General features: G+C 44.6%; 1 protein-coding gene across 5 annotated transcripts in view; it reads right to left on the bottom strand.

The window, feature by feature from the left end:
* Positions 1 to 1,747: 1,747 nt before the first annotated feature.
* The window catches only part of ASTN2 (astrotactin 2), an 854,920-nt gene continuing 842,806 nt past the window's right edge, over positions 1,748 to 13,861 (bottom strand). For all 5 annotated transcript variants that reach the window (XM_072727526.1, XM_072727523.1, XM_072727524.1 and 2 more), the window contains one exon: positions 1,748 to 2,567. In XM_072727526.1, the coding sequence (XP_072583627.1) occupies positions 2,330 to 2,567 (238 nt within the window). In that variant the 3' untranslated portion in view covers positions 1,748 to 2,329. The remainder of the gene's footprint in view (positions 2,568 to 13,861) is intronic.

The raw sequence follows: 13,861 nt of genomic DNA, 5'->3' as shown, positions 1-13,861 counted from the left end.
ATGCTGAGTGAAATAAGTCAATCGGAGAAGGACAAGCAGTGTATGTCCTCCCTTTCTTTCTAATGTTGGTTCCTTTCTGACTATATTATGCCTAAGAGGAGAAGAGTCAGCAACACTGTAGGAGAAATCCATTCATCTAACCTCTACCTACATACTTGTAGAAACATAAATCCAATCATAACAAAACTTCTTGAAAGAGTATCTTTGAGCTTAGATTGCTGGAAGTTGAGCAGATCTCTAGGCACCTGAGTTGTCTGGAAAAGTGTCCTTGTGCTTTGTTTCCCCATGTGTGTTAGAGTCAGGGGGTGGGTGGTGGTTGAGCCTATGTTGACCTCATAGGCATGCATCAAAACTAAGAAGTAGGCATATTTTTAACTGCTTATATTTTACTGGTATTCAGTTTCTTCCCTTCTCTGAATTCCCACAGTGCCCTACTCTCTTCTAACAGGTGCCATCCTTGCATTATGAAACACCTGACCTACATCCTTACTTCCTCAAGCAAGCTAGCTCCTGGGAGCTATTACCAGAATGTTAAAAATCTATAATGCCTCTTTATACTCATTACCCTCCCAGGTAACACATTGGAGGCAGCTCGTCTGCCTTTTAAAAGGAGACTCCAGTGGCTGAATGTCTCTCCATGACCTCAAGATCCAAGCTGCCATCACTTCTTGCCTGGAAAATAACAACAGTCACCATTTTTGGGGCTTTCTCCAGCCTCACTTCCACCCCTGTGGCCAAAACAATTTTTCTTAAAGAGCAAGCTTGGCATTTTACTCTGCTAACATTCTGGGGTGGCTCCCAGTTACTTCCAATATTGTCAAACTTTCTGTCCCAAGCTTTCAAAACCCTGCCTAGTTCTAGCTTTTCCTTCAGCTTCTTGGGTCTATATCATCACTGAAAGAGCTTTCAGGGGCACCTGTCTGGCTCAGTTGGTTGGGCAATCGACTCCTGATTTTGGCTCAGGTCATGATTTCAGGATCCAGGGATCAAGTCCTGCATCAGGTTCTGCACTCAGCGTGGAGTCTGCTTGAGGATTCTCACTCTCCCGCTCCCTCTGCCCCATCATCCACTCACATGCTTTCTCTCTAAAGTAAATAAATAAACCTTTAAAAAAAAAAGTCCTTTCAGTCCATGGGGCACCTGGATGGCCCTGTCTGTTAAGCATCAGACTCTTGATTTTGAATTGGGTCACGATTCCTGGGTTACAAGATTGAGTCCCACTCTGGGCTCTGCGCTCAGCATGGAGTCCACTTGAGAGTCCTTCTTCCTCTGCCCCTCTCCATACTCACACACTCTCATCCCATCTGTCTTAAACAAACAAACAAACAAACAAACAAACAAACAAATAAAATCTTGTATAAAAATGTGCTTTCAGCCCTTGCATGTGTTCTGTTTTCTCTTATTTCTGGACTTTTGCTCATGGTGTCCCATCTCATCCTTCCCTTCTGTCTGGTTTCTTCTCCCCATCCTTTGGGCTTCAGGCATCACTTTTTCAAGGAAGCATTTCAGAACTCCTCTAGGTTGTCTCACAGCCCAACAATAAGTTGCCCATTCTTCCCCTAGTATAGCCTGAAATTGCTTTAGTCCTTCTTTACAACTTCCATTGGACTGTAAGTTCCCTGAGAGCAGGGAGCTTCTCACTCTAGTTGCAGGCCCACTGCCTGGCATATAGTAGGGAATCAATAAGCACCGGTTGAGTGAATAAAGAGAGGTCCCCCAGTGACAAGAAACACTCCCCAAGCAGAAAGAGAGACAATAAGAATTTTTAATGCATGGAAAGTCCTGCAGGGACTCTGGGCAGACCCACAGGTAGCAGGAAGAGGCAGGGCTCCTGCAAACTCAATAACGTCTGGAAAAAAAAAGTCATAAAGACCCAAGCTTCCTCACTGCAACAATCCTCAGGGCCTCCTTCCCGATGCTGAAGAGGTCAGATTGTCTCTCCATAGGTCTCCTTCGGGGTCCATTGCAGGAAGGAAGCTGAGTGTGGCAGGAGGAAGGAAGAAGAGCAAAGGCCGCTTGGTCTCCACCTGAAAGCTCCTGCCTCGGGATTGACTGCCATCCATAAGAAAAAGTTTAAAAAGGAGAGACTTTGATAGAGTCAAATAATATCTTAGAAAAAATAAAAGAGAAAAACGGATAATTCCAGTGGTTACAAAGTTCTCTGCCGGCTATCCACAAGAGAAAGAGTTTGCTTTGGCCTTGCTGGCAAGCCTCATCTGCCAGGCCCATCCTCAGCTGTCCCCCAGCCCCCCCAGGCCCCAGGATCCATGAGAGTACTGCTCCCCCTCCCACGGAGAGTCTCTGTGCTCACGGAGGGCAGCACCCTCCCTCACCGGCCCTTGGACTCCCCATACGTGTTTCGGGCCATGGACACCATCTTCTCCTCGCACGTGATTTTGGTGTCCTTGAGGATGCTGTACCACACCATACCCGCAGGCCGGACCTCCTCGCTGCGGCAGAAAAGGTAGGGCACGGTGTCCACACGGCTCTGGATGTAAGCGCTTCGCAGGAGGCTGGAGCAGTGGCTGCTCACCCTCTCCAGTCGCCGCAGGATCAGGTGGGCCTTCCTGAAAGGGAGGACGAGACAGTGATTAAGAGGTAAGCCCTTAATGAGTGATGGATAAAGATCAACTGAGAGATGAGGACTTCCTGTCCCAACAATCTCCTATCCATTCCTTGCCAGAGTGTGGGTATTTCAAACACCTATTTGAAAATCACCTCCGAATTTGTCCTCTTCAATCACGTCATGTGTAGAAAATGAAAGCGACATATAACCTTTTGAACCAGTCTTTTAATTTCTAAGATATGAGAGTCCCAGGAATTATAAGGTCACCAGTCTTGGGACTCTGACCAAGTAGAAATTATTATAATAATGCTACACAGAAATAGCAATCACAACTATAATCTACTGACACCTGCCACACTAGATGCAGAGTAAGTGCTTTACCAATATTTTAAAAATTTTATGTAATCTTCACAACAGCCCTGACCATACTCTTCTTTCTACTCACATCAAATGCATGTGAAGCCAAGCTCAGAGAAATGACATTGCATGACCAAGGTCAAACATAAAGTTGGCCATTGGGGCTAGGCATTCAGATCTAGGCCTGAACACCCACATAGTCCCTCTCTAACTTCTGCTTTTGTGTTTCTCTAATTTTCTCATATTCTTTCATTTCTCACAGTCAGGAAATTTGGAAATCATTCATCAAATCCTTAATATTTCGGTCCCCAAATCAGATTTCTCTGGGCATCTCATTTTTCTCACTTCTAAAACAGTGGTGATAGTCTTAGCATTATAAGTGGTGGTGAAGATTCACCATGAGAAATGCCCAAAGCCTGGCACAGAGTAAGCTCCCAATAAATGATACCTATGATTATAAAGTATTGTTGTGATGGTGTCTTAGGGTCAAGGTCATACTGAGCACTAGTCTAAGTAAGAATCACCCTGTCCTGTGGTGATCATCATTAGTAATGTATCTGTCACCCTTTAACTAGGACCAGAGAGGGAGGGCATCCCTCAGGAGGTCTGACAGCTGCATAGAAAATCAAAGCTAGCAAGGATATCCCAGATCCTTGGGTTTCTTGATGACAGCACTATTGACATTTGGGCCAGATAGTTCTCTGCTGTAGGGACTGTCTTTTAGGAAGTCTAGCAGCATCCCTGGGCTGCTTGCTGCCCTTTAAATACCAATAACACTCCTTTGGCCCAGTCATAGCAATGAAATGGTCTCCAGGCATTGTGAATTATCCTCTGGGGGGTAAAAATTGCCCCAACTGGGAACCGCTGACCTGGTCTGACCTACCCTTATTAAAGATGTGAAAACTAAGGCTCAGAGAGTGAAAGGGATGCCCTTTTCCTGGGTCATACCATATGTTAGCTTCACTGTCAAGGTGTCTGTCACCATGCGGAATCCAATTTTCTCTACATTCCAATACCTTCGAGATACCCAAGGGCTAAATGAGCAGCTCTCTCATGTTGTCCTCTCAATGCCCCTCTGAGACCCCAGGAGGGAGGGTGTTTTACAACAACAGACCCCACAAATGGGAGACTGTGTTAGGCACCTGCATGGCAGCTGGAAAAGGGGCTGGCTTCTATGTGTGTGTTTTGTGGGCATGATTTATGAGGTACATTTCAAAAAGTCCTCTTTGTATAGTTCACCACTTGGGTGGAATATTTCCTGAGGTGCCAAGAATTCATAGCTTCATAATCACACTCGAGTTGCCACTCTGCCCACGGTCCTCTCTTCCCGCTGGCAGGCACCTCCCAAAGAGGAGCCTGACAAGTCCATCTCCTCCTGGTTTGAGCCCTTGCTCTGTTCTTTAATATCTCTGTGTCCTTGGAAACCTACTTAATGTCTCTAAACCCATGTCTTCACTTGAAAGATGGGGCTGTTGTGAAGTTACAGGAGATAAAGTCATTGACTGATCATTTACTGAGCATTTATTTTACAGTAGGGTTCCCACTTTGGTGTGAAAGACAGACAGATGGAAAATTATAACACAAATAGCAAGAGTGATAAGAGGAGGTGTAGGGGTTGAGGGGAGTACAGGAAGGTATCTAGGTAAGAATGGGAATATCCAAGGAGGCTTCCTAGTAGACAGGCAACTTGTGTTGAGTCTCAAAAATGAGTTGGGGTGAAAGATGACAAAGGCATAATAAAAGGCAGAGGTAAAGGCATAAAGATTAGAGATTACATAGGAGTTCTGAGGGTTTATGGCTGGAATACCATGTGCAAGTGGGCACAGAGTGGGGAAACTGGAGAAGTGGCAGGACCCAGGCCATTGAAGCTTAGGATGTTGGTTATACAGAATAATGGTACACCACCCAGGCTCTGGAGCATGACTGCTCAGGTTCAAATCCAGGCTCAGCCACTTACTAGCTCTGTGATATTGAGGGAATTGTTTAATCAAGTGTGACCCAGTTTCTTTATCCATGAAATGGATGAAATGGGAATAATACCTGTATCTACCACAAAGCTTGTTTAAAAAAATTGATGAATCTATAACAAACCTTCAACAAATGATATATAAATATATAACCACCTCCCATCAGTATCCTTATTTGTGTACCCGTGTAAGCCTAGAGCACCTTTGCAAGTCAATGGCAGGAGACAGACAGAAATAGTAACAGCCTCTAAGTTGGGGTCAGAGTTCTGGGTTGGAGACAAAGTGTGTACTCTGAGAATATAAAAAGAGGCCACCTAATCATAAATTTGGGGGCTTGGAAATCTTCCCAAGGGTTGTAACGTCTGCATCAGGACTTCAATGACAAGACAGGTTTTTCAGGTAGATGGGTGGCAGAGGAAAGAGCCTACCTAAAGTTAGATAAGAGAAAATATGAACCATAAGTGCTTTGAAATAGAGTGAAGAACGGGTGAGAGACTAGTCAGTTTGGCAGACATCAGACCATTGAGGCTCTTCAAAGTCATGGTGAAGTATTACACTTTGGAAGCAATGGAGAGTGACTGCTGCAGACAGTCACAAGAAACAAGCTACAAATATAAAATGAGGTTGGAAAGGGAAATTCCTCCAACATGTCCAAAAGCTTTGCCCCCAAAGGCCCAGCCACCTCCTCAAGGAGAATCCTGGAACTCAACTGAACCAAGTTGAATGGATGGGAACACCGAGGTTTGGAGTGAGAAAGTCGTTTAAGAGAACAACTTAAATTAGTAACAGGGGCAGAGCAGGAACCAAAGCTCCTGACTGTACAGAGCCAAATTGAAATACATGAACCTGGAGTCACAGATTCAAATCCTAGCTCTATAACTTAACAGCTCTGTGGATCATCAGCAAGTTCTTTGATGCCACTCTTCGTTATGGCATCAGTAAAATACAGGTGATTGCAGTGTTTTGGGGAGACAGAGATAACCTGAGTAGTTTGCTTACTCCTAGTAAATGTTAGCCAAGATCCAAATAGCATACTGTAGTAGACAGGACACAGGCTTCAGAGGCCATCAGAGTGGTCACTTCTGCTCTGTAGGTCTGTCTGCCCATTTGTAAAATGGGATTAGAGATGCTTATTTCTAGTGCTGTTGTTAGCCTGAAATGAAGTGCCTGCCCTGGGCATCCAGCACAGAAGCCTGTACACAATAGGCACTAAACCTGTGTCAGTTCACTTAACTATCCCTGTTCTTTTTCCAGTGCACACACCGCCTCAGACCTTGGCTTGCATTTAGTCAACAAAGACAGGAGAAGTCAGAAGGTGACGCCATGGAGAGAAGGGTTGGAGGTGCTCAAAGGCCAGAGAGGAGGAGGCAGGAGTGAGAGACCAAAGGCGAGACTGCTCGGCAATAAATTTGTAGGCAATGGAGAAGCATAAATCAAAGGCCAGGCATGGTCCAAGCTTTCCCTGGAGAGGGAATCGTAGGTCAGAGTGACCACTTTTCTCAAATACTGGAAATGAAATCTTCCTCACAGAGACAGGACCCAGGCCCACTGGAATAGGAAGCCAAAGGTAAAGGAGTGACACCACACATTAATTTATGGTTGTATTAGCAAGCGAGACTGAGACAGGAATGGCTTGTGGGGGAGTCAGGGGCTGAGTTCTGATGCCACTTCTCCGGGAACTGTAGAACCTTTGACCGATCATTCTATTCCCAGCACCATTACCCAATCAGCTGTTGACACAGTTAGTGGATAGAGACCTAATTTCTAAGGGGGCCTTGGAATGGAGAGGGATAAAAAAAGAGGCAGTAAGGAAACATTCCTATTGGCCTCTCTCCCTCCTCCCTATCTCCTTGAGTTGAGCTTAAATGTCTCTGTGTTAGCTGACCTCAAGCTTAATGAGAGTTGAGGGCATGACGTGGTTGCACAAAAATGGGACACAACCTCCAGAAGCAGATAGGGCAGATTAAGAAAAAGAATGACTTCATTCATATTGCCCTGGTCAGGCCACATCTGGAGAACCCCAGTCACTTCTGGTAAGAGGGACCTGTGCAAACTCTAGTCAGATCATGATGCTGAAAATTGTCTTAAAAGCAAGTCTTAGGAGAAAGTGTGGGAAGCAGGAATGGAATGTGTCCACAGAAGGGGGATATTTAGGCAAATGGTTGTGTTGTCCTAATAAATAAAGGTTGTGTGTGTGGGGAGGGGGGTGGAAACTGAAACTAAATATAATCCTCGCCACAGTTCTAGAGTTATACTTTAGTCCCAATATTTAGGTAGTAAAAGTGAGCTCAGGCTGGTCATATAATTTGACCAGGGTTAACCGTGTGGAAACAGCATCTAGACCTCTGTTGCAAGGCACCCCAGTGTTATCAATGACGTCACCTTCAAATTAACAGAAGGCAAATGTTGTCTCAACATAATTTAAAAACAAATTAAAACTGGAGCCCTCTGAATATAGAATAGATCCTTCCATATTTTCAGTGGGCTTCCTTCCCTGGAGATGATCAAATCAAGTATGTTTTAGAAAGGAGTTTTAGTCTGTTTGGGTTTATGCAACAAAATACCACAGGCTGGGTAGCTTATAAACAACACAGATTAGTTCTCTGAGTTCTGAAGGTCAGGAAGTCCAGGCTCATAGCACTGGAAGATGCAGTGCAGTGGCTGGTGCGAGGTAGCTTCCTGGTCCATAGACAGTCCATTCTGGCTATGCCTTCACATGGTGGAAGGGGTAAAGGATCTCTTTGGTGTCTCTTCTGTAAAAGTAGAGATTACCATTCAAAAGGGATCCATTCTCATGACCTAATTGCCTCCCAAAAGCCCCATCCCTAAATACTATCACCTTGGACATTAGATTTGGGACCCGAGAATTTTCAGGGATACAATATTCAGACCATAGCAGAATCTAATAATTGTAGAAGTTGGAGAAGATTTGTGTTGTTTTGTTTGCTTTCAATCTAAAAGGAATTAGGGGCTTTGTTCACAGAGAAATGCCATCTGATGGGCATCTGATGAGCACTTCACAACAGAACCTGGTGTGACACAACTGTTGAGACATGGAGTTCCTCACGGGAGAGGACCACATGTGTTGAGGTTCATGCTTCAAAGTCATGCCGAAATTTCATCTTCAGGAAGTCTTCCAGATTTTTCCAGCTATCATAAGCCATCTTCCACCCCCCCCACCTTTTGCTACTGAATCCTTTTGTTTCTCTGTTGTGATACATACTACGTTCTGCCTTAGTTGTGTACTTATCTTGGGATGCAATGTGCTATAATGGACAGGATATTGGTTTTAATTTTGCATTTTGAGGTTAGTTTAAATTTGGCCCCTGATAGATACTAGCTGTGTAACCTTAAACAATTCAATTCAATTCCACTGATTCTCCAGTGCTTACTCTTCAAAATCGATGGTTCAGGAGATTAAATGACATATAAATGACTGGGCCCATAATAGGAGCTCGACTAATATCTCCCACTGCTTCTTGGACTGTGTAGAGTCCCCCTGTTGCCCAGGTCCTGGTTGCACAAGAAGAAGGAATTAACAAGGGTAAACTGGCTTGAACTGAGGAAATTCTCAGTCCCTGGCTTTTAAAATCCAGTAATTCTCTAGCAGGAATTGATAAACAGAATGAAATGGCACAAGAGCATCGATGTGGACCTAGGGAAGTAATCTGGCAAATGGGCAAAACGTTTATATAGATTTGCTTATAACAGCAAAGCATTCGGAAGAAACCTTGTTGGTCTTTAATAAAAGGCTCAGTTAACATATGATACATTCATAAAATTGCATGGCTAAAGGGCCCTCCCAGATAACATATGTGCATATGCATCCAGGAGAAAAGACTTGTTAAGTGTAAACAGGCAGATACCAGAATCTAGTATACATATTTGTTGAACATTTCAGAGTTGGTGGAAATAGGGCTGTGGCTGTAGATGCAGGTATATCCATAGGCCTGTACCAGCATCCCTATTCATGTGCACATCCATGGAATACCTGTATCAACATCTGGAAAGCGCAGGGCTAATGATTTTATCTCTGGGTTGGGATAATGGGATTCAGAGGTGCAAACTGTTCACTTTCCATTTTTTTTAAAGATTTTATTTGTTTATTTATGAGAGAGAGAGAGAGACAGACAGACAGACAGACACAAGAGAGCGAGAAGCAGGCTCCATGCAGGGAGCCTGATGTGGGACTCGATTCCGGGTCTCCAGGATTACGCCCTGGGCTGAAGGTAGGCACTAAACTGTTGAGCCACCCAGGGATCCCCACTTTCCATTTTATGTATACACCCACATCATGCAGATGTCATAGGGTAAGAATTACTTTTAGAACAAAATACAATACGGCATTTCCATTTTGAAGATAATGGGTATATAAACATATATTTTATAGTTGGTGTGATGAACTTGTGCAATGAAACCATGGTTTTATGGATTCCCGGTTGTTCACTGGGGTCATTTTCAGAATAAATACACATAAAATCTAGCCTTGGACGACTCCCCCCAAAACAGAAAACCTGCAGTACAAATACTGCCACCTGGATGTGTATCTTCAACACCAGGTTTGAAATGTGATTCGTAAGATAAACAGTGAAAATATTTACATTTCGTCCTCTTATTCTCTCACAAGAAACCACAAGACCTGCCCCAAAATCCATTCCTTAACTGAGGTTGAGTTTGACAGAATGTCAACTAACCCAGTGGTTTCAGTGTGGAATGGATACAGACTTCAAGACAGCAGCCAACCTTGTTATACCATCAGTGGGAACAATGATCCATGGGACACTTGTTCAAAGGCCTAATGTGTTTTGTTTGTATTTATCCACTCTAAGGCAACTTAAGATACATGAAATGCCACTGACTTAATAGCAGCCTTTTAAGGAAAGAAGGAAGAATGTAACACTAAGCGTGCACATCCATTGTACCCTGTCCATCCTGATTTCAGAAATGTCAAAATATGCAGAAAAATTACAAGTGTCTCTGAGATCCATAGGAATATGGCCCTAGAAGCCTAAGTGTGCTTTTGTTCCCAATATCCTAGAAATTCCAAAAGACTTAATCCATGATAGCTTAAGGAAAGAGCTAATATTATCTTGACCTGCAAGAATGTACAGTGACATCAAATTTGCTTATTTTCACTCTGGACACAGAAACCATGGTTCATAGAAATGTGCCAACTCTCCTCAGATGGGAAAGGCTTGTCTTGCTATGTTGAGAAAAATCCCAGGCTAAACCAAGCCTGTGACGATGTCTGCGATCTATTAGCAATGTCTGCCATGGAAGAAAGAGGGGCTGAGATAGTAAATATACTATTACTAGTCCAGAGAGGTGAATTCGCCAAAACAACATCTCTTCTGTGCTTGCTCTCTTCTTTCTACTCTATCATTTCAGCCAAATGTAGCTGAGAGGATCGAGAAGCCCAAGGGTGGTCAAGGGTGTTCTGACTGAAGGCAATTCTGGTCCTTAGCCACCTATGAGCTCAGTTCCTCATGTCTCCTAATAGGAACCGTATGGCTGGGACAGCCGGCTGTCAGCAGGTCTTCTCTGAGCAGCTGTTTGTGACACCTGTGGCTGCCACGGGAACCAGGATCTGGAGGCCACTGGCCTGATAGACTTCCTAGGCAGAGGTAAGAGATGCCCTTTTATCACTAAACTACATGGAGCTACGTGACTACAGATATAGGGAGAGGTACAGAATATTTTGGGGTTTGGTGATTAGGGCCAAGAGAATCCTAGTAGAGTTCATCCCATAGCATAAGTCCTCCTGGGAGGAGCTCTTGACATCCTGACCAGCCTAGGTCCCTGAGAATCAGGGCGTGCTGAGTGGAGGGGAAAGGACAGTCTGAGTGTGCCTCTCTGCCCTTTATGACCTTTAGGGCTTTTGGTTCCTTGGCTTCCCAGCTGGAAGGGACTTTGGAGCCCAGCCCTTTCATGTTACAAGTAGGGTCCAGAATGGCAATGGAATTTGTCCAAGGTCACACAGCAAGCAGATGGCAGATGTAGGACAGGAACCAAAGGTTCCTGGCTCCAGGGCAGTGTCTTGCCCTCTCGCCTTTACACTTTGCAAACCCTTCAGAGTCATGGCACATTTACCCAAACTGCTCCTCTGTTTAAGACCTTTACCTGGCTTTTGGGAGAAAGAACAATCTCCTGAACAGAGCTCACAAGAGCCATCATGATCTGCCCTCTGCTGACCTCACCACCTTGGTTCCCCCACCTCCTCACCTTGAACTCTCTGTTCCAGTGAGATCTGTACTTCTTGGCTCAAGTGTATCCTCTTAACGACCCACCCCAACACTCGTCTTTGTACTGGCTGTTCCTTGTGATGAGAACATCCTCTCCCTTCTGCCTGAAGGACTCCAGTTCATCATTTGACACTAGGCACAGACCTCATGTTCTTCCCTGTGGATCATTCTTTGAGGTCCATGTCTGGATCAGCTGTGCCAGCTATTGCCATCTAGGACCTTATCACTCCCAAGTGTGCTTTTGGGAATAGCAACAGGGGCATCACCCCAGAGCTTAGTAGAAATGCAGAATCTCAGGCCAATCCTAAGCCACTAAGTCAATTTGAAACTCAGCAAGGCTCTCAGGGGATTCTCATGCACATTCCAATTAGAGAAGCCCTCTGCTATAAAGCAAACTCCCTGCCCTCCTTTTTATGGCACATGCTTCCTATCGCATTTCACTACAACTGCCTATAGACTTTTTCTTACTAGATGCTGCTCCCTGTAAAGGCAGGATCTATCTTCTTCATTCATATATTCTCCAGCCCATAGCACAGAGCCGGGCACATAGTGGGCGCATTAAATGAATTAGTGAATAAAAAAATTAATGAAGTGTGGTCTCCTCAGCTCTCTCAGTATTTGCAAGGACAATACATTTTTTTGATTCCTATTTTTGAGTAGGAAAGACCTTAGAGTTCATGGGATTCAATTGTTTCCAACTGTGACCCACAGATCTTTGAGAGCTCAGAGAGACCTAAGGGTCCCTTGGGATTGGGAGAAAGAGTAATTGAATGGAGATGCATCAGGTGGGGCTCCAGGCCACCCTCTCTAGCTTCTACCAGAACAACCGTTCAATCTTCTGAGCCACAAATCCACTCATCCTGTTATCCAATTATTTAACAAGTAGTTATTTGGCACCCACTTAGAAGAGAGACTAGGACGTAAAGAATCACTAAGTACATATAAGCAGACATAGTAGTGCAGAAGAGAGAGAACACAATGGTAAACAGATAAGCAATACGAGATACTGACACTAGTAGGTATGATGCAGAAAATTAAAACATGTTGATTAGGAGAACAGGTAGAAATTTTAGAGGATTCTCTGAGAAAGTAGCATTCTAATTAAGACCTGGGGTTATACATAAGATCTATTTAGAAAAAAAAATACTGCTAAAAAGAAAGGGTTCCCCTAGTTCATCGTCATCATTTTAAAGATGAGGAAGCTGAGGGCCAAAGAGAGAACCAGAACCCAAGGTAGCCCAGTGAGGATAGATGAGGATGCAGCTATCCTGATCCCTGCTGACATGCCCATGTGGGATGTTAGCGGAATCTCATATCCTCCCCCAGTGACTAGACAGACTGAGAAGAGAGGAAACTGGGTGACACCAATCTGGGTTGGCGGACAGTGACTGGTGACGGGTTGGCTGGAGGTTACTGGGTTATCGCAGTCCATTACCAAGTGGGTTGTCCTGCCTCTGTGGGAGGCCAGGCACCCTTTCCAGAAGATTTATGTCCTGGAAGGTCATAAAGGAACCCAGAAGGTTGTAAAGACAAAGTCAGGAGCGGAGCTCTGGTTTAGCTTCCACCCAAACTCTCTGAGCCCTGTGGGAAAGCCCCATAAAGTGGGATGCCTTTCCCTGTCCATGGGCAAGATGGCAGCCTGGATGACTCACACAGTGGCTTTCATCTGGGGCTCTGGGCTTCTGCCTGTCTGCCCTCTTTTAGCTTTTATCTAAAGAAGCTTCCTTTCATGTGAAAGAGAAAAAGTTATAGTCCAGGACCCAATGGGCAGATAAGGTCTATTCCAGGGAGAGATCCCTTTTATCCCTGACCAGGCTCTCATCCGTTCCCTTGAGGGCCTCCAGTCCTTGGAAGGGAAGGATACTACCAGTGTTGTAAGGACTGGGAATGAGAGCTCAGGGCAGAACCAGCCTCCATATCAAACTATGCAACTGTAGGCAGCTCATTTAACCGCATGGGGCCCCCAATTCCTTATCATCTGCAAGATGAGAATATCCTACTTTGCCCAGTTTACAGGGTAATTTTAAAGCACAGAGTGCCACTGACTAAATATTTCAGCAAGTCACGCAATTTTCCCCCATGCTACCAGTACTACCCTGCCCCAGAACACCATGTTATCTCCCCCAGATGACTGTAAGAGTAGCCTCGAGGGGCCTCACTACCTCCCTCCTGTCTTGACCCCTCTTGAACGTCTAAGCTCCCAACTGTGGTCAGAGGGATCTTTATCCCTCCCGAAGATCTGCTAATATCACCCCCTTGTGAAAAACACTTGAAAAGCTTCCCATTACCCTAGGGAGATAATCCAAATGCTTTAACCCTACTTACAGGGCATTCAGGACTGGCCCCTACTGACCTCTCCCTTCTTATCTTTTACCACTCCTGCTGTCACACACTTTGCTCCAACTATAGGGAAATTCTTTCAGTTCCTCTACACACAGTGTTTACCAAAGTGTAGAAGGGGTTCCCCAGGGGCAAGAGAAAGGATTTTAGGTGGTGCTACAGATAATCACAGACTCAGCATTAAACAACAATGAATCACACTGGGAAAGGCAGTCAGATTCTCTTTTTCATTCTCTTCCTCTGCTCCAGACTACTTTAAAAAAGAAACTCTTGGTTCGAGACTGTGTCTTCAGTACCCCCTAACACTTGCTAATCTCCTTTTTAAATGCAGAGCCTCATGCTCTACCAGGATTGAAGAGCATTGTTTCCTGTTATTATTTTTTCTCTTC

Source organism: Vulpes vulpes, chromosome 12 (assembly GCF_048418805.1).
Source record: "Vulpes vulpes isolate BD-2025 chromosome 12, VulVul3, whole genome shotgun sequence".
NCBI classification, from domain to species: Eukaryota; Metazoa; Chordata; class Mammalia; order Carnivora; family Canidae; genus Vulpes; species Vulpes vulpes.
This window is presented reverse-complemented; position numbering and strand designations above follow the sequence as displayed.